Source organism: Tyto alba, unplaced genomic scaffold, assembly GCF_018691265.1.
Source record: "Tyto alba isolate M040663 unplaced genomic scaffold, T.alba_DEE_v4.0 Super-Scaffold_45, whole genome shotgun sequence".
NCBI lineage: Eukaryota > Metazoa > Chordata > Aves > Strigiformes > Tytonidae > Tyto > Tyto alba.
Window position 1 is genome coordinate 601,412 of NW_024881321.1, and position 25,424 is coordinate 626,835.

The 25,424-nt window shown below is 40.6% G+C and overlaps 1 protein-coding gene across 2 annotated transcripts in view; it reads left to right on the forward strand.

The window, feature by feature from the left end:
* The window catches only part of COG6 (component of oligomeric golgi complex 6), a 57,479-nt gene that overhangs the window by 24,838 nt on the left and 7,217 nt on the right, over positions 1-25,424 (forward strand). For both annotated transcript variants that reach the window (XM_042805951.1, XM_042805952.1), the window contains exons 11-17: positions 3,485-3,549; positions 7,500-7,591; positions 9,300-9,417; positions 19,098-19,229; positions 19,768-19,935; positions 21,905-22,012; positions 23,513-23,566. In XM_042805951.1, coding sequence (XP_042661885.1) covers positions 3,485-3,549; positions 7,500-7,591; positions 9,300-9,417; positions 19,098-19,229; positions 19,768-19,935; positions 21,905-22,012; positions 23,513-23,566 — 737 coding nt within the window. The remainder of the gene's footprint in view (positions 1-3,484; positions 3,550-7,499; positions 7,592-9,299; positions 9,418-19,097; positions 19,230-19,767; positions 19,936-21,904; positions 22,013-23,512; positions 23,567-25,424) is intronic.

A 25,424-nucleotide genomic window follows, 5' to 3' on the forward strand; every position in this document is an offset into this window, starting at 1 on the left:
ATCAAACTGAAGGACTGGTTGTTTTTAGCTACAGTTACAGTGTACTCCAGAAGTGAGTTTAATGTTAATTACTGACGATCTCTCAGGGAGACAGGAAAGCAAGCCTGGTGACGGTTTTATGGTAGAGAAGAAGGCACGGCAGTTCTTCACAGGTGACTGCCTGGTGCTTCTGCTGTAACTGGGGAGTCCATCAAGAAAAGCTGGTCCCGTGGAGGATGTTACTGTGTCTGGTCCTGCTGTAGTCTGGGCTACTGCTGCTGCCCAGGCTGCATTCTGTTCTGAAATTTTCCTGCCTTTTCGTTCAGTGCTCTTTATAACTATTAAATCCCTTAGCCTTCTGGCAGGATGTCAGTCTGAAATGCTATGTCCACATAACTAGATATATTTAAAGCATTTCAACCACAGATGAGAGTAAACTACTTGAGAATACAGAGAATATAAATGTTTTGGGGAAAAATTGTCAAAAAAAACCCACCACGCCCAAACTTTTTTCCCAAGAGACTAGTAAGAACAAGAGTTTCAACATTTCTGTCTGAAGTAAAAATATGTTTTCCTAAGCTCTCCAGGAATGGATTTGCCATCACTGTTGTAGAGTTTTCAAGAAATGTAGAGAAGGATTCTTAGCTTCATACTGGGAGCAACAAAGCCTGGGAGGTGCTGTCCGTTAACTATTCCTCTGCATCTTAGGGAAATTTTTTTGATGACGGGGTGGTTACGCGGTAAGATCTGTAAGACAAAACAGTACTTAATGGAATACCACTGGGTTTAACAAGAACCGTTTATGGGAAGTGCAGCCTTCTGAAGTACCTTGAGATTTTATGCTTTGTATAAATCCGGATTCTGAGCTGGTAGTGACTAACCAGTGAGTACAGTGTTTGTGGTACTGAGAGATGCAAGTTGAATTTCCTGTGCTGTACAGTCCTCAGATGTCTGGTTGCAGAGGCCACACAAGAGACTGAGTTAATTTCAGCTAGCCATTTATAAAGTGGACATCTTGTTTATTTGCAGTTATAGATAATGACAGAGATTTGTGTCTCCAGAGGGCTCATCTTCCCAACAAAAGTTAGAGCTAATGTAGGCATTTATGGAGACTTTCATCACAACTGTTCTGTTTGGATTTTTTCCATTCCCTATAGAGGGAGCCCAAGCAACTACTACAGATAAGACACCTAGCTGGGGGGTCTAAAGTTAGGTCAGTCAGATGTTTTAACTGTCATTTCAGTTTGAGTAGCTTTTTGCAGATGGAACTGGCTTTATTATTTGAATTCGGGCTTCTCTGTTCTGAGTTCAGATTTCTGTTTAAATTCTTCTGTCAGCTCTGTGTAATTTCAGGACTGTGAGGAGCATGATAAATCACAGCTACACAAAAAATTTGCTTCTCATCTTTTTTTTAAAAAAAAAAAAGCCACATATATAGCTATGGGTGAGATAGAGGTGGGTTTGGTCCTGGTGGAAGAAAAATTTGGGTGAATGCGACGTTTTTGGAGACGTGTTCCCATCCCAGTTTTTACTTTAAAGAGAACAAAATATGTAGTCCGTAATCAAATATTCAAGAATAGCTTTTAGAAAGTTTTAAAATTTTAAGCTTGCAGATGTTAACTGTTTAAAATGAATGTGACAAAAATGCTATTAAAATTTTAAGCACTGAAGACAGATTCAGAAAAGTGTAACTGTTTTGCATTATGCTGGACAAGCATAAAGCATCTGGTTCTCTTCTTTGGAGCTTAGGTTTTCTGCTAACAGGAGCCTTCCAGTCTTACAGGGATCTTGCAGTTGAAGGGAGAATTGCAGACATTCTGTTTTAAGAGATGCAGCAGAAACCCATTTTTCGTGGAGTAGCAGGAACCCAGCTGGAGAGCAGAAGCCAAATGAAGTCCAAGAAAGATCTCTCCCTTATAGAAGGATACGCAGAGGAAAATGCTGTGTGATGTAGCAGGCAGCCAGAAGCACATCTTCAGTAATGAACTCTTATAAAAGTGATTTTGGGTCTCTTAGAATTGTTTATTCCATAATTCTTTTATGCCAGTGCGAGGTACTAATACTTGCAACAGTTATATAACCCATTGTGCAGGAAGATTTCTTTTTACTGTTTGCTGAATCCAAAATATTCTAATTGGACATGAAGACATATGTGAAGGCACAAGCGTGCGCTGTACCAAGATTGTAATTCCACATCCTTTGGTATTTGAACTTGCACATTTTTGCAGCTAAAACTTTCAGACCCAACAACTCGTTGTTAGGTCAATCTAGTCTATATATGCTATTGCAAATATGTGGTAGGTGCTTGTTACATTGATGAACAGTAAAAACGTGACTGTTTCTACTAAAAAAACGTGTAAATTGTCAGGGTGTGTCTGCGAGATAGCCATTACGTTACAGACCACAAGATGTATGGCCTGTTATCTGTTTTTCTTCCTTGATACCAGTACTCCAAATATATGAACACATTTTTATTGCCTTACCAATTTAGTATGCTGAAATTCTTACAGCCACCACACTGAATTTGTTTCTGCTTATGTGGCTTTTCACGTATCTTGGTGTAAAGAGACAGTGGCACAGATCTCTGATCTGCTGTAATTTGTACTCTCAGAGGTAATCTCTTTTAGTCTGAAATAAGAGCTGCAAAATATAGCTTCAGGTCACCTGATTTCTATCACATGTCACAGTCAGTTTGTTTACTGTTCATTGCATGGGTCCCATCTGAAGATGAACTCCTGTTGACAAGTTTTAAATTAGAATTAAAGTATTGCTTTCTCCATAAATCTATTCTGAGTTGTTACTGAAGTGAGAGCTTGAAGATCTGTTGCTTTCAGTTTGATTGATTTATGACAGTACTGGTTGCCATGCAACAATTCATTTGTGTTCCATGATAAGATAGGGCAAATACTCTCTTTTGTATATAGTTTTGTGAAAGATGAGTTTCAATTGCTGCTGGGGAGGAAGCGCTTGCTGATGCTGCAGCACGCAGCAGTGTGGAGGTACAGATGTGATTTCATTTGTAACGATGCCGCGAGCCCGCCAGCATCGAGCCCTGTGTATTTATGGTTCAGGCCTTTCAAAATGGTATGTACTGGTGCTCCTTGAGCATCTCACTGGCCTTTTTTTTTTTTTTTTTTTTTTTCCCGCTCCTGTTTAATTTCATGAAGTGCTGGTACTGAGCCTTACTGTGACAGTTTCTTGCTAGATCACTTATTCTTCCCCTTGTTCCTTCTCCCTCAAATCCCCAGGCCCTGTGTGGTGCTGGGAAGCAATTGCACAGCCTAAGGTACTGACTCTCCGGGACTCTGCTTTGTCATGCAGCTATTTCTTAAAGGCTAGATTTGAAGTTCAGTGGAGGTGTAAACTAGTCTTGTGTAGAAAAGAACATGCAGTTCATAGAGCTTTTTATGGAGGAGTAGCTCCTACCTTTGTTTATTTGTTTTACAGTCTTGAAGAGAAGACATTGCATTTGCATAATCATAGCATGTGTTTGCATTAACTGTAGGTGTGGAAGAAAATATTCAAGAAGTAGTTGGGCACATCACAGAAGGTGTCTGCAGGCCTCTGAAGGTGAAGTATTTTGTTTTCCTTAGCATTCTAAATATAAAAATAGTTCTGTCATGTTTTTCCAGAAGCCGTGTCCCCATCTCTACAATGTATTTTCATTGCCCTTTGTTAAAGAGGTAGATTCTCAACTTCGAGAATCATAAAACCCTACAAAATTAAAGATTTTGTAGTTCATAGATACCTGGTTTTAAATAGTCACAGAATGAGACGTACTAGGATACTAAATCTGTGTCTTGATTTTGGTTTACTTTTCCTAAGTTCAGGAGCGCTTATGTATAAAAATTTAGCTTTGGGGTAAGTATATAGGAATGGCAATAGTTGGTCAAATTGAAAACCATTTTAATTTACTACCCTGTCTTTCATAGTGACCGTCAGCATTTATTTAGGGAAGAATGTGCAGGTTATATTGTAGCTGTGTCATCATACTTCTGCAGAATAGTTTCTTCGCCTGTTTGTGGATGTACTAAGGACTCACTGAGCTGTAACTACTGTCTTTGTATTTAATAGACCTCAGTAGATTTTTTCTTGCATGCATATGTCAAGTTGATACAAAATGTTGGTATTCACAACATATCCTGCAGGAGGGAAGTGCACAGTTTAACTGTATGCTGTGTGAGAAGCCAACTCCTTTTGTTTTGTTTAATAATACCAGCTCTTGTATTGAAAGAGACCGTGAAAAATTGTTTCCTCCTTACCATCTTTATGCTGCTGTGACTTTCTGTGTTTCTGTTGCATCCCTCCACAGTTGTCTTTTTTTCCAAGCTACAGCCTTAGCCGTTTTAGGGGACCCATTTGATAGAAATTATTTATAACGTTCCATCAGATGATGGACTGTCTTATTTATTGGGTGCGCTTCACATAAGCACAAAATAAAATAATCAGGGTGATGAAGCTGATATCAACAATTGCCTGACTCTGCAGTGTATAAATCCAAGTGTTTTTAAAGTAAAATCTACTGTACTAAATACTGTTACAGTAGAATTCTCTCAGGGTGCTGTAGCTGTAACAGCTGTGTCCAGTTGGCACATACCTAGTCCCAGACGTTAACGGGTGGGTTCTGAATACTGCCCGTCAGTTCCTGATACGAAGGATGCCTGGTCCGAAGAAGTAAAACTAAGGTGCCATTTAGCATGTGAGAGAACCTCGGCAGGGTTGGGGTTGGCCGGGAGCTCTGGGGAGGCCAGCCCCCCTGCTCCTCAGGCAGGGCCACCCGGAGCCCCTTGTCCCGGGCCCTGCCCTGAGCCCTCGTGAGCAGCTCCAGGGACGGAGGCTCCACAGCCCCTCTGGGCACTTACGCCAGTGCTTGGTCACCCTCACTGTGAAAAAGTGATGTTCAGGGGAACCTCCCGTGTTTCAGTTTGTGCCTGTTGCCCTGTAATTACCATCATCCTTCACAGCCTTTAGTCTTTGACCACTTGAAGAACACCTGTCGTGCGAGACAAACAAACTATTATCACAGCTGGTTTTTTGGAAGATACTTCCCAAGCTTTCGGTGTTCTTCTTGCATGCTTTAGCTCTGTTAATACTGCATGCTGGCTTGAGTTCAGTGGTTTTGTGCGTGCCAACTAATAATTAGGGATAGAATCAAACCCCTGGGTAAGTCAGAGGGAGTTTTGGTCTAGATTGGAATACTTGTGATTTGTACAGTTTGGTACAGAATACCTTCCGTTTTGATTGCCCAACTCTTTACACCTGTGTGCTTCTGCTATCTGTAGAAACATCCCCTGAAATACTGTCAGTAGTTAGTTACTGTGCTAGTAAAAATGAAAAACAAAAAAAAAAAAACCACTAAAAGAACAATTAAAGACTTCCCATTGTATTCTGTGTTATAATAGAATACAACTTATGCTAATTCACTGCCAGTCTAGACTTCCCAATGTAAAATATGCAGTACTTATTGTTTCCCCTGGGGAAATCTTCCATAGCAAAAAAAAAAAAAAGCAGGGAAAAAAAAACTAAACAAAACCCCCAAGCAGAAAAGCCTTCATACAATGCAGTTAGATAATTACAAGCCATCACGTTGAGAGGAACACAAAAATAGACTCAGTTTGGAGGAGTCTTTTCTACAATCCATTGTTCTTTCTGAAGATTGTCCACAATAAGAAAAATAACTGCATTAATTTGGGGGAAAAGACTCTTGGTTGTAGTTGTATGGCACCACAGTATACTGCTTTTCTAGTGGGTTTGTGCTGATGTTTACAAACCTGTCACTTTGATTTGATGCTGAAGTATAAAATAACTTGATAAGAGCCTACTCATAGAACTTCCACGGGCACTTCTAAAGACTTACAGAATTATGTAGCATTTTCTTACCGGTTTATGCCTTTCCATGTGAATGTACAATATGATACAGCTTCTTACTTCTGAAGAGGGATTATGTGTCTACACAGTATGCATCTTTCACGTTTCTTACTGATAGTTGGGTTGAGTTGTAGGCATCCACCTGAATCTTGAGTGCTCACTAGTGGTAGATCTTAGCACAGGCGTCTTGTTTCAGATGGAAGTAGGACCTTAACAAGCATTTAAATGAAGGTGCTCATCTTCTGCCTAGCGCTTCGGATGAGGTCAGGACTAACAGAATGGTTTTGATGCCTTATGTAGACTTCAGAGAGGGGTTTTTCTTTTATGGCCAGCTGACTACGGGACATGTGGGATTAAAAAACCAGGACTTCTCTGAGCAGGTTAGAGCGAGTCACTTGCAAAGTTTGGTTCTCCTGTGCCGTTAAGACTTCTGATCTCTTTTTTTTTTTTTTTTCTTTTTCCCCTCCTGCCTACTCTGTCTTTTTCTTAATTCTTTCCTTTATTGTTATAGTTATCGCTGTTTTTTTATTGTTTTGTCAATATTTTGCTTTTCCTGTTTGTACCCTGCCTTTCTTACTGTTTTTTGCTGTACACCTAGCCTATACGCGGTATCCGTGCCCAAATGACATTTTATGCAACCTTGGAGGCAGGTATTTACATATATAACTTTGCTCTCCAGTGCATACGTATGTACTGGGTGTTGAAATGAACTTTGTACGTTGGGCATTGCGAATGAGAGTCAGAAAATGTTCTTTGTTTTGGATCTGTGATTCACGGGCAGAGGGAGGGGACCAGGGGAGCGTTACCTTGGTTAATTGTCGGGGCAGCTGCCTCTGGCGAGGAGAAGGCGCGGCGGCACATCGCCTCCGGCGGAGCAGCAGGCAGGGAGCCGGGCAGAGCGGGTGGCGGCGGGTGAAGTGTGCGCAGCCCTCCCGGCCAGGGCCGTGGGGGAACGGCCCCCGGGCGAACGGCTGTCTGTCCTGCCGGGACAGACAGCGGGCAGGGGCTGGCCCCGGGGCGGCCGCCGGGCAGCGCGGGGAGGTGAGACGGCGGCGCGGCTGGCCGGCTGCGAGGGCAGTGGCACTCCTCCGGGCTGCGCAGCCTGGCCGAGATCAGCAGCCAGCACAGCTGGTTGTTAGTCCTAAATACAGTTAATTAACTACTGGTAGGAGGAGTGTGATCTGCTCCTTAAGTGAAGACATTAATCCAGGTGAAATTTTGTCTTTTGGGCAAAACGCTTAATGCTTGGCACGCCCTGAGTTGCTGCGTGATGCTAGTGATCAGCTGCGGTAGTTTAAGGATTTTCCAGCTGTTCTTGCTACTGAGTGCTGGGGAGAATTCCAGTATGTGCTGGTATTAATCCATCAAGTGATCTCATTATTCTGAACTTTTCAATAACAAGTTGCAACAAAAATCTATAGGGAAACAGGATTAAGAATACATATACCTGCTTGTTTTCCACCCAGAGGTTTGATAACCAAGAAGCATTTTGGTTCAAGCAGAATGTTACAGATAACTGGACATTCTCTTTTAAAATTTATTTCTGGTTAAATTTATTCTTCAGAAATCAGACATATATTGAATATGAAATCATAGAGGCTGCCTTTTAAAATGTGTAACCTGAAAGATAATTATAGTTCTTTATTCTGCAGGTTAGAATTGAGCAGGTGATTGTAGCTGAGCCAGGAGCAGTTTTACTGTACAAGATATCTAATCTTCTGAAGTTCTACCACCATACAATCAGGTATGCAAAATTACAAAGCGTGTTAAAGATGTCTTTATTTTAATTGTATGTATAAGGATTAATACAGTAAAAGAAGTATTTTCGTGGCTCAGTTTATAATCTGTACTGTGGAACCAAGGAGAAATGTGCACAATATCAAGTGGATGCCATTTATCTGTTGTCATTCCTCAGTTCGTACTGAACCTGCCTTGGAATACAGCATCAATTTGCAACAGAAACTGTTTATTGTTCTGTGTAGACACAAATAGTATATAAAAAACCTACACAAAACATTTAAGAAAATAAAGTCAAGTCCTCATTGAGAAAATGCTAAAATTAAATTCTCTCTAGAAATCCAACTTTCTTTAAACAGCTATGTTTTGATACCATTTCTTCTAATTATGCACTTGCATTTTTCCTTTGGGAAGATGTTTGCCTCATTCCGTACCTCCCTGCTGAAGGTGCACCAGTCATCTTCCAACCTTCCAGAGGCCGTTAGGAACACAGGAAGTGGAGAAAAGTCAGAGCCACTCGTTTTATACATTGTGGCCTTTGAAGTAGCTCGTAATGGTTAGAAACAGCAATAGCAGAAAAAAAATCTTCCTTCACAACCCTGGACTGAACTGCTGAGAATTTGGATCACTAATCGTACTACCTGAGCTACTACTTTTCAGTCTGAAAAGGCACTTAGATGTTGGGCAGACTGGGATAAGTGGTTCTCAGGCATATCCCACTGCATTTAAAATCCTCAGTTCTGGTGGCACTACAGATCTGTGGTAGAACACGTAGAAGACCTAGTCCTAATTTTATTGTCAAAAAAAGCTAAAGGTTTTTGCTGTTATTTTTCTGTCTCCAAAGCTTGTGTTTCCCAGGGGTTATAAAGCTTAGTGCAATTGAAAATGTGATGTTAAAATGGAAGGTCTTAGGCAGTCTCATCTGTTGCTTTCTGTCTTGCTAACAATACATTGTTTAAAGACCGTTGAAGTACCTTCTGTCAGCTGAATAATTTAGTCTGTATAGAGGAAGTGCACCTGACTAACGAAGGGAAAATGCAGTTTGAGAAATGATCTATTAAATTCAATAGGATCATAATCTGAAAATCAAGGTACAATTTTAAATTAGTCCTAGTATGAGGCAATGAATTTTTACTGCCATTCTTATAGATTAAAAGTGCTTTTACTTTAGACAGAAGACCTATCTGTGAGAGGAGCATAGTCATGTAGTGCCATTTAAGGTTTATTGTGGTGGTGTTGCTGCTGAGTGTAATAGCCTGACACTTTGAAGAGCAAGGCGTGACTTCTCGTATTTTTGGAGGTGCCTAACATGGCAATGAAGAAAGAAGAGAGGTGATACTGTCCCTGAAAGACAGTATGACAGAACAGTTATCTACCTTTTTTGTTTATGTAATTTGTTTTCTACAAGAAGTAGGTTTACAGAAGAACAGAACGAAAATCCAGAAAATTTGAGAATTCTGCTAAAAAGTTTGTGCAAAGCTTTAGATAGCCTGTACTTAGTATCTGCTTAGTGACATAGCAGACAGTGCTTGTTTTCTCACTCATCTGACGACTGAATCTGTTGGCTGATATGGAGAACTGTCCTCTGTGATTATTGGTTGTAAATTTTCAACTTTGAAAAAAATTGTATTTTAAATGCTGTCTGAAGTGTCTGACCCTGTCATGTTCTGCTCCCCCCCTTCAGATTATTTAATTAATCTTAATTTTGTTTTCAGTGGGATTGTAGGAAACAGTGCAGCCACACTGTTGACAACGATTGAAGAAATGCATTTATTGAGCAAGAAGATATTCTTTAATAGCCTGAGTCTTCATGCAAGCAAACTAATGGACAAGGTTTGTTTCAAAATCATACAGCTTTCATATTTCAAAACACACTTTCATTTTCCTTTTGCCTCGTAAGATTATTAGATTAATAGTTCTTTTTATATATCAACTTTTCTTACAACTGGAGTTTTGTAGTTTCTATATTTTAGCTATTGAACTACGTTTGAAACTTCCTGTCAATGTTCTAATTCTCTTAATAATTTTATTTTTGTGAAATATGGCTAAAATGCTGCTGTTAACAGTATTTGTTTATAGAGCAGTTTACATATTTTAAAAATCTGTGAGAAGCAGAAAAATCCAGACATTTCCCTGAGTGCAATATAGCAAATTCAGTTGACTGAGCTAGATAATTTGTATTAATACATCATCAGATCTATGATTAATTACTCGTGTGCCATAATTCATTTCTTGAAGCTACGAAGTGTATTTCAAGATGGTAAACTGAGTAAAAACAAAACTTGGGTTTTTCTGTCTTCTATAAAAGAGTTTTACCACATCAGCATTGCTGCTGTTAAAAGCAGAATATATATTTGTTATACCAAACGACTGTACCTAAGCCAGCATCCCTTTCCTGGTATCTTTTCCTTTCCTGTTGATTGCTTTGACTTGTGTTTCGGTGAACTTCCCATTGTTCAGTAACTAGTACAATTTTTTTTTTTTTTTTTAAATTTCTCCCTGTTGTAATTGTATCATGTTGTTGTTTGTGGATCTGCCCATTAAATCTCACCTTTCTAAAATCTAAGCAAAGTCAAAGAAAATTGTTAGGCTGCCTGTCCCTTTCCATTTCCTAGGGGTCTGATCTTCATCCACCATCCCTGTCTAAGATGTGAAGAGTTGACTAGGCTCTAAAACCAGGAATAAATGCCTGCCTTCATTCCTAGTTACTGCACAACCCCACAGTTCAACAAAGCCCTTGCATTACTGTTTTTTCCAGTTCAAAAGTTTGAAAGTGGAAAACACTTTCGTAAGTGTATTTCTAAACTGCTTGCATTTAACCTACCAGAAAAATGCAAAAAAATTACATAGATTTACAGAAACTGTTCTTTGTGCAAAGCCTTGTAGCTTACCAACCGTTCAGTGGTATTTTCTGAGTTTGGTCAGTGTCGTTCTGTGGTCTCAGAGTAGTTTTCTCACTCTGCACAGCTCGCGTCTGATCCCATTTCCTGTCCTCCTGCAAGGGCTGAGCAATGACATTCTCAAAGGAGCAGTTGTTCCTCGTCTTCCCTCCCATATATCCCAGTGACCCATTTCCGTGGTCTCATTTGTTCACAGGCAACTCCTTCGTTGCTGCCACTTGCAGTCCAGACTCCTGAAATCCACTTAGTACGTTGTTTGTTGTCACGGGGTATTTCCATTTGAAGGCAGTGTCAGCAATGGTGGTTTCTCTGCCACTTATGCTTCTTCAAGAGTCAGTTAAAGCTTGAGTTTGTAAAATGTACGGTGGACAGGAACAGTATGAATTTACCCCCCCCCCCCCCCCCCCAAAATAAATAAAGCTTATGGCTCGCTATGGTCATACGCTAGCTGCATATGAATTCCTCAGAAAGTTTTATTTCTTAATATGTAAGCTAACAGAAAATATCTGTACTTTTTCCTTTTATGAAGGGAAATCAGTGATGGACCTTAGCAAAAATATATAGCTGCTCTTTCCTTACAGAGACCGTGCAAACAAAGAAGTGCTTAAGGAAAGAAGTTTTCTCGGCTTGAAGCCGTAAGGTGGTTATGTATTCATCTCCGTTTTATTTATCCTGCTGGGTCTTACATCGGTACTCAAACAGGATCCAGCATAATTTTTCTACTCACGTAACTCAAAATCTTTGTACTTTTGTTTTGGGTGATAAAGCTGTTTTCAGTCTGGAGACAAGTAGAATTCGGCAGCAGGAGGAGTGAGGAAGTAGTTGTGATCCCCCAGTTCATAGCGTGGGTTCTTTGTGTTCTCCCTGCGCGAGGGCTGTGCAATCCTCTTTGCCCTCTTAGTTCCCCTTCCCTCAGCCCCCAGCCTGGATGTAGCTCGCTCTAGATGCTGCCATTGTTTTACAAAGGAGTCAGGTTTGGTTTTGCTGATGTTGAAGGAAGGTGATGATTGCACTGCCACGTTCCGTGGCACCAAATAATGAACGGCATACCGAGGACACTGTACAATGTAAGAGGATTATAGTGCTGCTCTTTCTCATAAACACATTTACAAGTTAAATCTGAAACACTGAAAATTTTACATTGCATGTGTGCCCTAGGAGGTTCTTTCCTTGGGATGTAATTGAGGTCAGAAGCTTAAAAGAGACTCGGAAGAGGATTAGATATATGAGTATGAAAGGCATCCACCATTATTTGTTAATCTCTGTGCCTCAGGAGTTAACAACGAGGTAACTCTGTGGGCGAGAGGGAGTCTTACTGTACTGATGGGTAGTTCTTGTGACTGAGAGTTTTAGACAGTCCTTTGAAGCACCTTATTATTTCCCTTTGTTAGTGGACTACTGAATTGATAAAATGATGTCTTATCTACTCATGACTGAAATTAGTTTTACTTCACAGAAAATACAAAATTAATAGGCTGAATTATACTCAGAGAAACATTAGTTCCCATTAGATAAAGACCCTGTTTTATCATAAATTTAATTCTCCTGTTACTTAGTTTATTGTGTGTTAATATACAGATAACCAGCTTTTATGCCTTTTCATGTCTTCATTAATTTAGGAATTAATATCACGATGCCTTTACATTTTGAGCAATCTCGAGGTTGCTTTTTTATCATCCTTTTTATTAATGTGTGTTCAGACCAAAATTGTGTATATGTATTAGTAGGTTTCTCTTCACATTCTAACCTTTTTACCAGCTTTTTGCTAAGTATGTATGCACTGCAACTGCTTCGAGAATTTTTTTTCTTTTCAGAGAAGATTAAAGCACTGGAAAATAGACCCTTTGTGCTAACATAGGCAATTGCAGAGGCTTCGTTGCTGCTCCTGTTATACACAAAGAGAGTAACTCACTTGTGAAATCAGTAAATTACTTTCCACTTGGACCATGTGGAAATCATGGTTCCTTGTTTATGCCTATATTTTGCATCTGAAGTCATTGATAAGCCTGCTTCAAAGAATATCAGCTGTCCATTGCTTTGATTAAGATATGATTCCTAAGGCAATTTAAATAACTTTGGAAATAGATTAAAATACAAATAGGATGTTCTTAAATAAGAAATATTTTTATTTCTATAAACTTAAGTGCCTCTTTTAGGTCGTTAGAAAGTGGTGTGTGTTAGGCCATTTTAGTGATAGTGCTCCCTCAGTATCCTCAGTTGTTTCTGATAAACTGAAAATCGTAAGCAGGAAATTCGGAATGGAAATCAGTTCTACAATTGTTATTTCATTTAAAGAGAATTTAAGGGTTTTACTTAATTGCTGTTTGTAGCTACAAAATTCCAGAAGACTTAGTCATAATTACCAGTGAATTTGTAACTTGACAGGAGTCTCTTTATCCCTGGGCAAATTCTCTTGTGCTGTATAGTGTGGGGAGAGTTTTCTGGAAACACTGATGTGTTACTGTGGCTTGCTGTGTTACGCTTTTTTAATACCTGCAGTCTATTTAGTAGTCAATAGACCAGAGTCGTATTTAAGCAAATCTTTCTCTTAAGTATAACTAGTTGGGAACTTTTTTAGACAAAGCATGTTTCATTAAATATGCTGACTCCTCAAGATCCCTTCCTTTGGATGCGGAGGAATGACAGGATGGCAGTTTGACTCTGATGTCCTCATGACCACAGGCAATTTAATTCCCTGGGTTATTGATTATGCTGAGTTGAGCATTGCCTTCAAAGTGCTTGGAATGTAGTTTCTGAAGTGCAGTGGGAAACTCAGACTTTCTAGGACAAAACAATAACTTTGTCTTTTACATCTGTTTTTGAGAAAAGTCCCACATTACATAAAGAGTGTCACAAGCACCGAGCTGTATGGAAACTTAAAGGCAGTCTTAGATCAGGATTCTTTCTCCTGGTTGTCAAGCCATCAGTGTAAACGATACAGGGACATCGCTGGTTACTTCAGGGTGCTTAGTGGCTTGCATCAGAAAATCTCAAGCACCCTGGTTGTAATCTGAAAATGAGGGAGTCAGCAGCTGTCACCGCTTTAATCTCTTCAGTCTGAGAAACGCTTTTTGTGATGTTCATTCACCTTGCTCGGGTAGCTCTTTACCATCTGAAATCTATGTAACAGAAATATTGAGCATGCTGCCTGGAAGTAAGTTCGTTGTTATCAAAGAAAGGCAACACACAAGGGAATCTGGCTCTGATACTGCTTGAAACCGGACGTGAAACTTGGTAGCAGAGTCATTGCAGAGCCACTCGTGTTCAGGTTTAAAATGCTGCTCCCAGCTCTGAGATTCTCAGGTCGTCGCAGAGCTCAGCGCTGACATCCTGGAGAAGCTGTGCCTCACCACCCTTCTCCCGTGTCGCTGCAGGTTCAGTGCACCAGCTTCTGCTGCAGGCATCTCTCCTTCGTGGTGGTGTATGGGCTCCTGCCCTTCAGAGGCAGTGTTGGGCAGTCTTGCCAGTGCCTTCTAGCTCTGTTAACAACTGGTTTGGTTTGGTTATCTGTTCAACCAGAGTGTTTTTTGACTAGTGTTAAGTGTCCCTGCGCTGAAAAATCATGTTTGGATTTGTTCCTTTTAGCTTTCTTGGACCCAGCCATGGGTCCAGCAGCCACACTAGTAAAACATTTGAGAACTGTAGGTTCAGCCCTTATGTATCCTTTCATGTTTCCTTTGACCCTGTGCAAATAAATCAAATGTTTAGGGATTTGGGGTTCTGCTTGTGTTACTGTCTGGATCTAAGAGCAGCCTGGTACAGAGTACCATTTTACAGATGGTAAATTCAGGAGAAAACAGTAAATTAAAATAATTCTCAGAACAACAGAGCCTGTTCCAATGAAACTGAAAGCAGAGTTCAAAGCACCTAATGCACTGGAGTGGATGGACTCTTTTCAGTTCTCTCATATTGAGAGAATTGTCATTTAAAGTCATGAGTCAGCTGGTGCAGCATTTTAACAAGCCTGTTAGACCAACCTATGCCAGTGTGTTTTATTGGATCAGCTAATACATTTAGCGAGTGGGAATTCTCAGGTGCAGCTGTCCTTACTCTGGCTTCAGTAGTACTCCAGAACAATTATTAAAGGAAATAATAATTACAAACTTGGAATTAAATGGAATGAGAGTTATCATAAAGGTACTAAAGAGAGATTATGCCAAACTAATGTGTCATCTGCTGTCTGAGCTGTTAGAAGACTATTTGTAGAGTACCCCAAATCAAGCTTTGGGATTGTTTTTCCTTAATTCCGTTCTTAGAGTAGATGTATGCAAGTTAAATGTTATGATCGCATTATCTGTTAAGTTTGTCAGTGGGAAATGGATTAAAACATTGCATGGGAATAACTGTAAACTTCTCCCTCATAATTGGTTCTTGTCAGAATGAAACCTATTAGGTTTCTGGGAAACCAGATATGGGACAGATGAAATGAGACTGGTTGATACTGTGCTCTGCATGCTGTTGTGGTCTGAAGGGATCCATGTGAAGAAAACAAAGCCAGAATTTTTCTGTTGTCTTTTCTTTCAAGACCAACTCGACAACTGAAAAGAAAAGCATACCACTAGGCATTCTGCTGTGGAGCCCCTGGTGATCTCTGCAGGATCCTAATAGGGCTCTAAAAAGCTTAGGACAGCTTCTCTGGAAGAAGATGTACATTCAGGTTTTAGACTGCTGTCGTTTAACTGTGGTGAAAATCGTTTCAATTTGTAAAACGAACTTCTGTAGTTGACACTAACAAGTTGTGACTGACACACTGACATATCCAGATACCTTTTTGCAAGGTTCCACATCTATAGTGCTTTATCTTCACCCTCTGCCAGTGGGGCTTCCAACAAGACTATTACAAGCTGATTAGGCCCTTCAGAAAGCCACCAACCTTTTGTTTGCCACTCCGAGCAGTGCTTTCTCTGGGGAGTTCCGTGCTTTATTTAATACTAGCGTCACAGAATTGCAGAATGGATGAGGGCAGCTGGAACCTCTGGAGATCACCTAGTCCACCCGTCTTGCTCAAGCAGTGCCAGGTACAGCAGGCTGCCTAGGACTGGTTCCAGTTGAGTTTTGAATGTCTCCAGGGATGGAGACTCCACAGCCCCACTGTGCAACTGTCTCCGGTGTTTGGCCAACCTCGCCGTGAAAATACTGTTTTCCTGCGTTTCAGTCTGTGCCCCTTACCTCCTGACCTGCCACTGGACACCGCTGAGAACAGCCTGTGCCCCTCTTCCGTACCCCTCCCGCGAGGTGCTTACACACACGGGTAACAGCCTGCCTCTTCTGAGAAGAGCCTTCTCTGCTCCGGGCTGAACACAGCCTCGCCTTGTACAGGAGATGCTCCAGGCCCTCCGTGAGCTTCGCGGCCCTGTGCTCGGCTCGCTCCAGTATGTCCATGTCATTCTGCACTGGGAGCTTCCTAATGTTCAAGTAGGATAGGATATAAACAGTTTTGATTGCTTGCCTATACAGTATTTTCAGTATTTGCAGGTGCACGTATGAACTTCTAACCAAGTTGCTCTGCTTAATATCTGCTCCAGTCCTTAATAGAATTAACTGTATTTAATAGGAATGAAAATTGCACATTTTTTTTTTTTTTCTGTTTAACTTTCTTTGTGAGAAAGGGAAACAGTTAACATACGTGCACCCTCTTGATTGTTGATACTCCCCTCTCTTTTTCCTGTATTTTCCTTTGCTGTTTCTTAGATCCTTCAAGACATCCTTTGAGCTACTTGCTCTCACAGACAGAGCAGCCTGCTCTGGATTGTGTATTTGGTGGAAGATTACTGGCTTAGTTGTTATTCCCTGCTGATTGATATGCAGAATTTAAATGAAGACACTACCCTTTATACTAAATCTTATGGACAACTTTTAGTGTCCATTTTAATTTTAGGAGAATTAATTTCAGTTTTGTATTTTGGATTTTAAAAATTTGGGATTTTCTTCTTGTTTTCTTTGAAAGGCTGAACAGCTGGTTGGCCTCGTTTCTGAATGACTGAAATGCTGGTTATAACTGATGAGACACTAAATACCATGTTAGAGAATGTTTTAATGCTGTTGAACTAGCTGCTGCAGAACTTCTCTGATAGTTTTTCAGTTAGCTCCTGTCTGGCTTGCATCTGAAGCAAGTACTTCAAAAGTAGAATTCAGCATGCATTTCAAATCTACTTTTCTGGAAATAGGATCGATTATAATAATATTTCAGTGCACGTAAAACATTTGGGCATCAATTTTCTTTATTAGAATAGCAATTTAGCTCTCACGAATTGAAGTTGGTACGTTCCTCAATAAATTAGATATGTCTGGTTTAAAATTTTTCTTTTTAATTCTGAAAAAAACCCCAATCTACATCCATGTGCAAAAGGTTAGAATTTTCAAAATGAATATAGCACTGCTTTAATTTTCCTTCCACTTACTGATAATTCTGCTTCTGTTGCAGTAGTCAGGAATTTCAAGCTAACTCCAGGAGAATATAACAATCTAAACCTTTTCTCCTCGCAGTGTTTTCTTCCATAATGTTGTTCCTTGCTCCCATCTAGAAGCCAGTAGACTTTAAGAGAACAGATTAAATGACAGATGGAGCTAATTTAGAAACTCCTGACCATCAGCTGCTTCAGGAGACAAAAATTCAGAGCAAAGAAGCCTGAAATTATCATTGCCATGATCTATGTGTGCGTTGGGAGTGAAAACCCCATCAAACCCTAGTCTCAAATTAATGCCAAAATATCCCTGAACACGGTCCAGTTCAGGTCTGAGAACAGTGTGTGCAGGGCACAATCAATACCCCTAATAATAACAAGAAGAAACAAGAAGAAAGTCACTCAGTGCTGTAAATTTCAGTAAACTTTACTACTAGTCGGCACTAAATAAAGGCCACCTCCTGAATTACTGTTACTTCGTTGCTAGAATATTTGTTTTATGCTTTCAAGACTGCTAAGGCTGAACAACAACTGCTCTCTGAGCCTGTTGGATTTCGTTTTCCATTGGTCCCTTGGATTCAGTACGCTCTCTCTTGGAAAGCGAGAGGAGAGGAACGCTTTGTATTTGGTGGGATGGCAGAATTGCTTGATCTGCCTCGGTGACGGTGCGGGGACGTGTGCGGTGGCCCGGGCGTTCCCGGGCACACGCAGGGTGGAAGCTGGGCCTGTCTGCAGGGCGGGCGGCGCGCCCCTCGGCCCTGGGTGCGTTTCCAGGAGGCTGGGGAAGCGCCCGCTGTGCCCTGCGGGCTCGCTCTGGCCGCCGGCTGCTGCCCCTTTGACTCAGACGTGCACGTTATTGCGCTGAGAATCGGTGCTTTTCATCTGGGAAGATACTGGGGAGCGCGTTGCCCGTGGCGTGGGGGTCCCTCCAGCGCGGCCGCCTTTTCTCGCGGAGCTGGACTCTGGCCCTGCAGCAGCGCGCTGCCCTTCCTCGGCTGTGCCCGAGCACCGTGGGGCGCACGGGCCAGCTCCAGCCCACGTTTAGCTCCTTGCACCCTTCCGGAAGGAGACTGGGCCTGGAAGCTTGTTCTGTATTGCCGGGGGTCTCCTTACGCCCGCGTGACCCAGCCAGGTCTGGGTTTGCACTTGGGGGGCAGGAGAGGGGCAGGCGGGAGATGGTTGTGGGCAGGGACCGAGGCCGGCAGCGCGGGCTGCCCCCAGTGAGGGTCTGGAGGCAGCAGGAAGCCCGTTGGAGGCAGCCGGTGAAAAAGAGAAGAAAACGGGAAGATGCAAGTGCATTTGGAGTGGGTCCGGAGGGATGTGGCTTGGGAGAAAGATTCGTGCTAGGTTTTATGTTATACGAACACTTCACGAAGCATTTGAGGGTATTAGCTTGTTACAAAGAAGGGCTAAAGTGCGTGAGCCTGTGTTAAAAATAGCATAGAATTTCAGTCCCTTTCAGGTGCTCCAACTTTTCATAATTTGACTCTGAAAGTGGGGTTTGTTGGTTTTTGGTTGGTTGGTTGTTTTTTTCTTTTTTTTTTTTTAATCTGCGATTCCTGCCTCTTACCTTTGAGATGCGCCTGCGTTCCAGCTCTTGCACTATCACTGCAGTTTATGTAGGTGTACCTGAGTTAGCTTGTACACAGTTCATTTGTATAATGATAATTTAAGGTTAAAACTTGCTGGGGCTTAAGACTCTTGGACCTGTGGCTGCAGCTCTCCTACTGAGCATGATAGGGGCTGTGTAGCCTTGTCAAGAAGATGACTTAATTCAACTGTTGCAGTATGGCCCTAATGTCCTAGGCTCCCGCTTGCACTAGATTCTGAAATGTTTACATGAGGTCCTGCTCAAAGTGAACTCGGTGGTGCAAAGAGTGTGGCTATTCTTTGGCACCTAATCTAGCAAATGTATTTTTTTACTACCAAAACCAGTAGTGTTTGGGTGTCTCTAGATGATAAAGTACGCATACTCTGAGTGAAAGGAGAAATTCAGTTTTAGTTGTTTGTCACTGAATAGGATGGTTATGTTGAAAGTTGTAGGCAGTTATTATCTGAAACAGGCTAGATGTCAAATTAAAGTTCTTCTCTGCATGGCTACATGTAATTTTATTATTAGCTGGTTGCGTTTGTGCAGACAGATTGAATGGTGTTTGCTGTAAATGAAACGAAAAAAAAAAAAACACAAACAGATAATCTCATTCTTCAGGTTGAACTCCCACCTCCTGATCTTGGCCCAAGCTCTGCACTAAATCAGACACTGAACTTGCTGCGGGAGGTTCTGGCATCTCACGACTCATCTGTTGTTCCCCTGGATGCCCGTCAGGCTGACTTTGTGCAGGTATGAGAACGTTGGAGTGCTCTCAAGAGGTGGGAAAAAAAATAGTACGTGTAAATTAGTCTCAGTACACAAAAGATGGGTGAAACATTAATCTTTTTTGTCTGGTCCCATTTTGGAGCTTTCTACCAAACCCGAGTTTGTAATCTGAGTAAGATGGTGACTAACCAAATGGATAATTACAGTACAGTATGGAGTGCTACTCTTAACACGGTGTCTAAATTCTGTTATCCAATTACTACTCCATTAAGTAAAGACACCCTCAAGATTGAGCAATTACCAGCTATCTAATCTGGGTTACTCTTCCTCCTGCTAGGTTCAAATCTGTTCTTCTCAGGTTTTTATACTTTTCCCATCACTATGGTAGCTGATCACCTGCTGACAAATCCAGTAGAAAACTGCTTTCACAGTTGGAAACTCTCATTTCTCTTTATTCTGCTTTGGGGAATAAATATGTGGTAGAGACAGAATGATCTTAGAAACTTTGTGTGACATGATTTCCTCCCTCCCCTCCCTCTTTTCTGTGTGTTTTCTATTTTAGGTTCTGTCTTGTGTGCTAGATCCATTGTTACAGATGTGTACTATGTCTGCTAGTAATTTGGGCACAGCTGATATGGCAACCTTCATGGTAAATTCGCTTTATATGATGAAGACTACTTTGGCTCTCTTTGAATTCACTGACAAACGTTTAGAAATGCTACAGTTTCAGGTAAGCTTTAACAGCCCCAAAGGAAAACGAACAACTTACTGATTTTTTGGAGACTGTAAGTTGTGACGTGAACTTATTTATCTTCTATAATGTTGCCTTTGGGTCAACTCTAAATCAGGGAAATGGAATAAGAGGGGTTCTTATCAGACACCCTAAGCAAATTGCAGGTATCAGAGTTTATGGTAAACAGCATCTTTTATTTTAAACAGACAAAAAAATTATTAGAACGTTTTGGTTTGGTTTGGTTTAGTTGCAGACAAACCACATCACTGAACATTTTCATTATTCTAATCATTCTAATACTTATCTGCAAACTGTGTGAGAGGAGGCAAATGGAAGTTGGAAGCTCAGTCAAATATCTGACGATACTCGATCATATAGTTACTACTAGGTGGTCACCTAGTTTATACTGGAGCATAGCACAGCTGAAGTTCCTACTTCGATCCTTCTTTCTGCCTTTCTTTTCTCATTTGTTTGGTTTTACGTAATGTGCCAGGATAGTAGTTCATATGTGGTGCCATTTTGACGTGGAAACATAATTTAGAAACCATTGTCTTGGGAAAACATAGGCACTGCCCAATAGATTTGCTCCATGAATATCTCTGCAATATATCTCAGGAGAGCTTTTGGAGCTGGGGGGCTTGGAAAAAAGTCACAACTTTTTATTTGAAGGCATCAGCAAAGATTGGCTGTGAGCCATTTCTTGCTTTCTACTCCTAATTAGAATTTCTAGCACCTTTTAGCTCAGAAACAAACAAACAGACAACCCCATCAAACTGTCTGGGGCATTTCTAATTTCCATTATCAGAGTTTCTTTTTCACAGCATATATTGCAATTGATTTATTCTTCAAATAAGCGGAACGGAAGGTTATGCATTTAATACCATTTACTTTCTTCGAGCATTTCACAAATACAGGAACAGACTGAAAAAATATCTTTAAGATTACACATAAGTAGGTTATTAAAGTGGAGTTAGAATGGCATATTTAATAAGAGAAACATTTTTCATAGGAAAAAAGAACTCTCTAAGACAGTTAAAATCTCCAAATTGAAATACTAAGATTTCCCTCCTGATTTAAAAGGAAAAGTGCGTTTTTCTAAACGATTTTAGGAAGTAAAAAGGTGAACTCTTAAAATATCAGATATGGAAGTCGTACATTTTCCTAGCTTGATTATATTATAAATTTTTGCTTTTCTTTAGAATTGGAAGAAAAATAAATGAAACGTGGGGTAGTTACCTGTTAAAGTGAAGCAATAGTGGATATGTCTCCAAATACCTTTCCAGGACTACTCAGACTAAAAAAGCATTGCTGCTGGTGCTGTTGGATTTATTGATTAGGCTTCTGTGCAAAGTGAAGATTATACTAAGAATGTGAAATACGTTTATGACTTTTTTCATACGAAGATAATTCAAGCAAAATTGATACCTGGAATGTTGTTGTCTATTGTTCTTTCAGTTAACTTTTTTCAAGTACATGTTTATCGGTATTGAATTTAAAATCATTACTGATTATGATTTAGTTTCAGTTTTATTTTCCTTGTGAAAGACTGTTTCTTGTTTATTACAAAACAGACATGCTTTTGTCAGTACTTTCAATAAGAGTTGAGTGATTTTTATCACATACTTTCAAAGAACTATGGCAAAATAAAATGATATAGCATTTTTTAGGATTAGAGCTTTGGTATTCTTTCTGGTGCTGTTGCATTTACAGATACGAAAGAAACAAGTTCTGTTAGTCAGACATGAAGGAATTATCAATATTTTTATTATTGTCTCCTTATAATATGAAAGACATAAATGGGTGAAATAATTATGCTGTATGTATTCATGGTTTTTCCTTGTTTGTTGTTTTTGTTGTATTTATTATTTTTCTTCTTATCTGTGTTTCTAGACCTTTTAACCCCAGCTCTTGTTTTATTTAATATTCTCATGCACATTTTATAAATACCGTATGCTTAAAATTTCAGATTGAAGCTCATCTAGATACACTCATAAATGAGCAAGCTTCTTACGTGTTGACAAGAGCTGGTCTAAGTTACATATATAACTCTGTGCAGCAGCACAAACCAGAACAGGTAAGCTTAAATGATGTACACGTTGAGGAGGTACTGCATACCTGACAACTAGAAGAATTTTGGCACTAATACTTTTGCAAATGGAGTTTCCTCTGAAGGCGAGAGCTCAGCAGTCTCTGTTGGTTTTTCACACGGGATCAGGACTACTGGCCCCTGTAAGTCCAGATCTGCCCCGTGCCGTGTGTGCAGCAAGCCTGGCAGGTTTGGTGTGCAGCACTCCTGTGCAGCTCCTCTGTGTGCCATCAACAGGCTCCATGCACCACAGACATCCTGTACCTTCTCAGAGTAACTGCATGGGTACTTTAACGTGTCTGAGAAGGTGTCAGCGTCAAACTGGCTCTAAACCAGAAATTCGGACTGTGTACACCACTTCCGTGACACCTGGAACATACTGGACCTCCTGTGCACGCAGTGTTTGAGTTTCTGCCATTGCACACCATACATGGGGGGGATACGCTGCACGCGTTAGAAAATTACTGCTTTTTTTTCCTTTTGTGAAAAATCGGCAGATGAGTTTTATAGCCATTTGAAATATTTACTTCTTTTGTCCTTATTCGTTGCTCTAGCTATTCTAGCACCAAGACAGTGAAATTCTAAAAGTGAAAACTTCAGATTTCTTAGGGTGAGCTGAAAGCTGGAATTCAGAGCTCGTGCTCTTCCTTTCTTGTGTACCACAGTTACGTGATAGGTGTTAATACAGCCCCTCCTCCCTTCAGCTGTGCCTGTGTCCTGTTGTGATTTTTTGCAAAGGTGAACAACAGTGTTCTCTGGAGAAAGCAGAACTCTGCTGGAGAGCTTTATGTTGTTTCTTCAGCCAGTAACTTTGCATAAAGTGCTCAAACTCAACAGATTTGTATGTATTAAGATGAATAAATAAGTGTATAAATAATCTGATCAATAACTCAGTTTGGTTTCCTGTTCGTGAGCCGATCTCCTGTTCTAAACCCAATTTCAAACAGAACAGGACAGGCTGTTGAATGGAACGTAGCAGTTGCCATTTGTACCTGTCCGGCTGCCTGGCTGCGGAGGTGGTGCTGTCGTGCAGCACGTACACGTTGTAATGCCACACCAGCACAGAAGATTTACTGGGAAGCAGGCTTGAGCTTTGCACGGTTTCAGAACAGATGAATAGAGCTAAGTTTTTCCTCTGTAATTTTGGGACGCCAAGGAGATGTGGCCAGTGTGCAGTTCAGTTCTTATCGTAGACCTTGTGGAAGGCTTTTTGGGGAATTTATGATTTAATGGTGAAAAAGGAAGCAAAGAACTTGAAAAGGCATATTAAGAACTCAGAATTCTGAGTCTTTAACTTGAGAGTGGTGGAGTACAAATGAACCGTTAAAGCATTTCAGTATTTATATGGTGATTCAACTTCCAAACATTTAAGATCCTGTAGCAGGACCAAATAATAATTGAGTACAGAACTGATTGTAGAAATGATTAACTTTTTCCGTATGCTGATGTGACCTTTTTTCCCACCTTTCTTTGACTACTATTTCTTAGGGTCCTCTTTCACATTTGCCAAGTATGGATTCTGTGTCCCTGAAGGTTGCAATGGTAAGCATTGTACAAGTTCATATGGCGGTGGTAATGCTGTGACATGGGAAAGAATACTAGTAATTATATAATGTAGTAGATATTCATCTAACTAGTCATAGTCTTTAAGAGTAACTAAATTACGTGTCTGGGAATACTTTCTTCATTTATAGTAATTTCACCACTTGAAGTAATAAATTCATAAATTATTTATGAACGGGTAGTAATAGAATATTAGTTTCTAAGCCTTGGGAAACAGAACTTTACTTACAGGAATGTTATCCCATGAGTCATCTTAAATTGCTAAAAGCAAATACTTAGCTCTAATTAGTTTTAATCACCAAAGGTTTTTTTTTGCCTGTATGCTTTGAAATATAGGTTCTGCTATCGCTTATCATTTTAGTCCTAAGGCTTTGATTTTATGCAAATAGTTTAGCTAAACTCAGAAGTTAGGTGCTGGGCATACGTCACAGTTATATTTTTTAAGTTGAAAGCTACAATAAAACAAGTTATCAGCTGATATGTTTTCTTAGACTGTGTGAAGGCTGTTTTGCATAGAGATAGCAATATCACATTTCAGTAGGCAATAATGTATGATCTGTCACTCTTCTTGCCTAGCCAAGTTTAGCTTTATTCTGAAAGTTTAACCATAAATAAGGCCTGCTCATCCATCAGTACACGTGCAACCTCACCAAAAAAAAAGGTCTTTTTAAAAGAATTTTTAAAAACCCCAAACTTTAAAAAATAGTATGTTGAATCCCTCCTAATTGTGTCAACGTTGCCAGTTTTTCTCTGTTGAGGTTTTAAACTGGTGATTCCCAGGTTGGTTGGACGGGCAGAGCTCTGGCACAGAGCATTCCGTGGTTCACTCAGATCAGCATGCTTTCTTATCATTATTTATAAATTTGTCATTTAAAATATCTTCTATTTACCATGCTCATGCAAACCAATTAGGATTTTAAAGACTGCAGCTTGGGGACCATCTCTTTAAATTTTGTATATGTAACTCTGTTACTTACAGTGGTACGTAATAATTTTACCTGAATAGTTAGAGAGGATTCCAGCTGTTTTCCTTTCTTCTTTACTTTGTTTATTGTCTTCTTGTGTGAATACACTTCAACCAGAAGGGAAGCCAGTATGCTGAAATCGAACCCACGTCAATCCCATCTCTTAGCCTAAACTGTTGGCTTTCCAGGATTTAAACCATGTGGAGAAAGTACTGGCAGGCAGTCTCACTGCCTCCCAACTTAACCTGAAAGTTTTCCAGGTCCCAGCCTTTTAAATGCCTACAAATGCTGTTCTAGTTAAGTCCATACCTTTCTCTCAGCTAAAGCTCCCTTGCCTTCCGAATGAATGAGGTCAGGTAACCCCAAAAAGTTAAATTGTGAGAACTGAGAGTGACTTAATTAGTCATTTGTGCCCACTTCTTGCACATTTAAATAATGGATGTGGATTTTAGGGTTTACCAGCTCGAGGAGATTCATCCAGTGTTCAGGAAGGTTGCCATCATTAGGTGAAGTTGCGTAGGGCCTTGACGGAGTGAATAATTCCAAGGATGGAGATTACACAGCTTTTCTGGGTAACTTGTTCAGTATTTGATGACACTCCTGGTGAAAATTTTTCCTCTCAGTATCTCAGAATTTTCCTTAGTGTAATATGTGTCCACTTGTATTCATGGTTTCACCTGTGAGAAGACCTGGTTCCATCTTCTCTGTAGTCACCCGTTTGATCACAGAATCCCAGACTGGTTTGGGTGGGAAGGGCCCTCAAAGCCCCTCCAGTGCCCCCCCCTGCCCCGGGCAGGGCCCCCTTCCCCCAGCCCCGTCCAGCCTGGCCTGGAACCCTTCCAGGGAGGGGGCACCCACAGCTGCTCTGATAG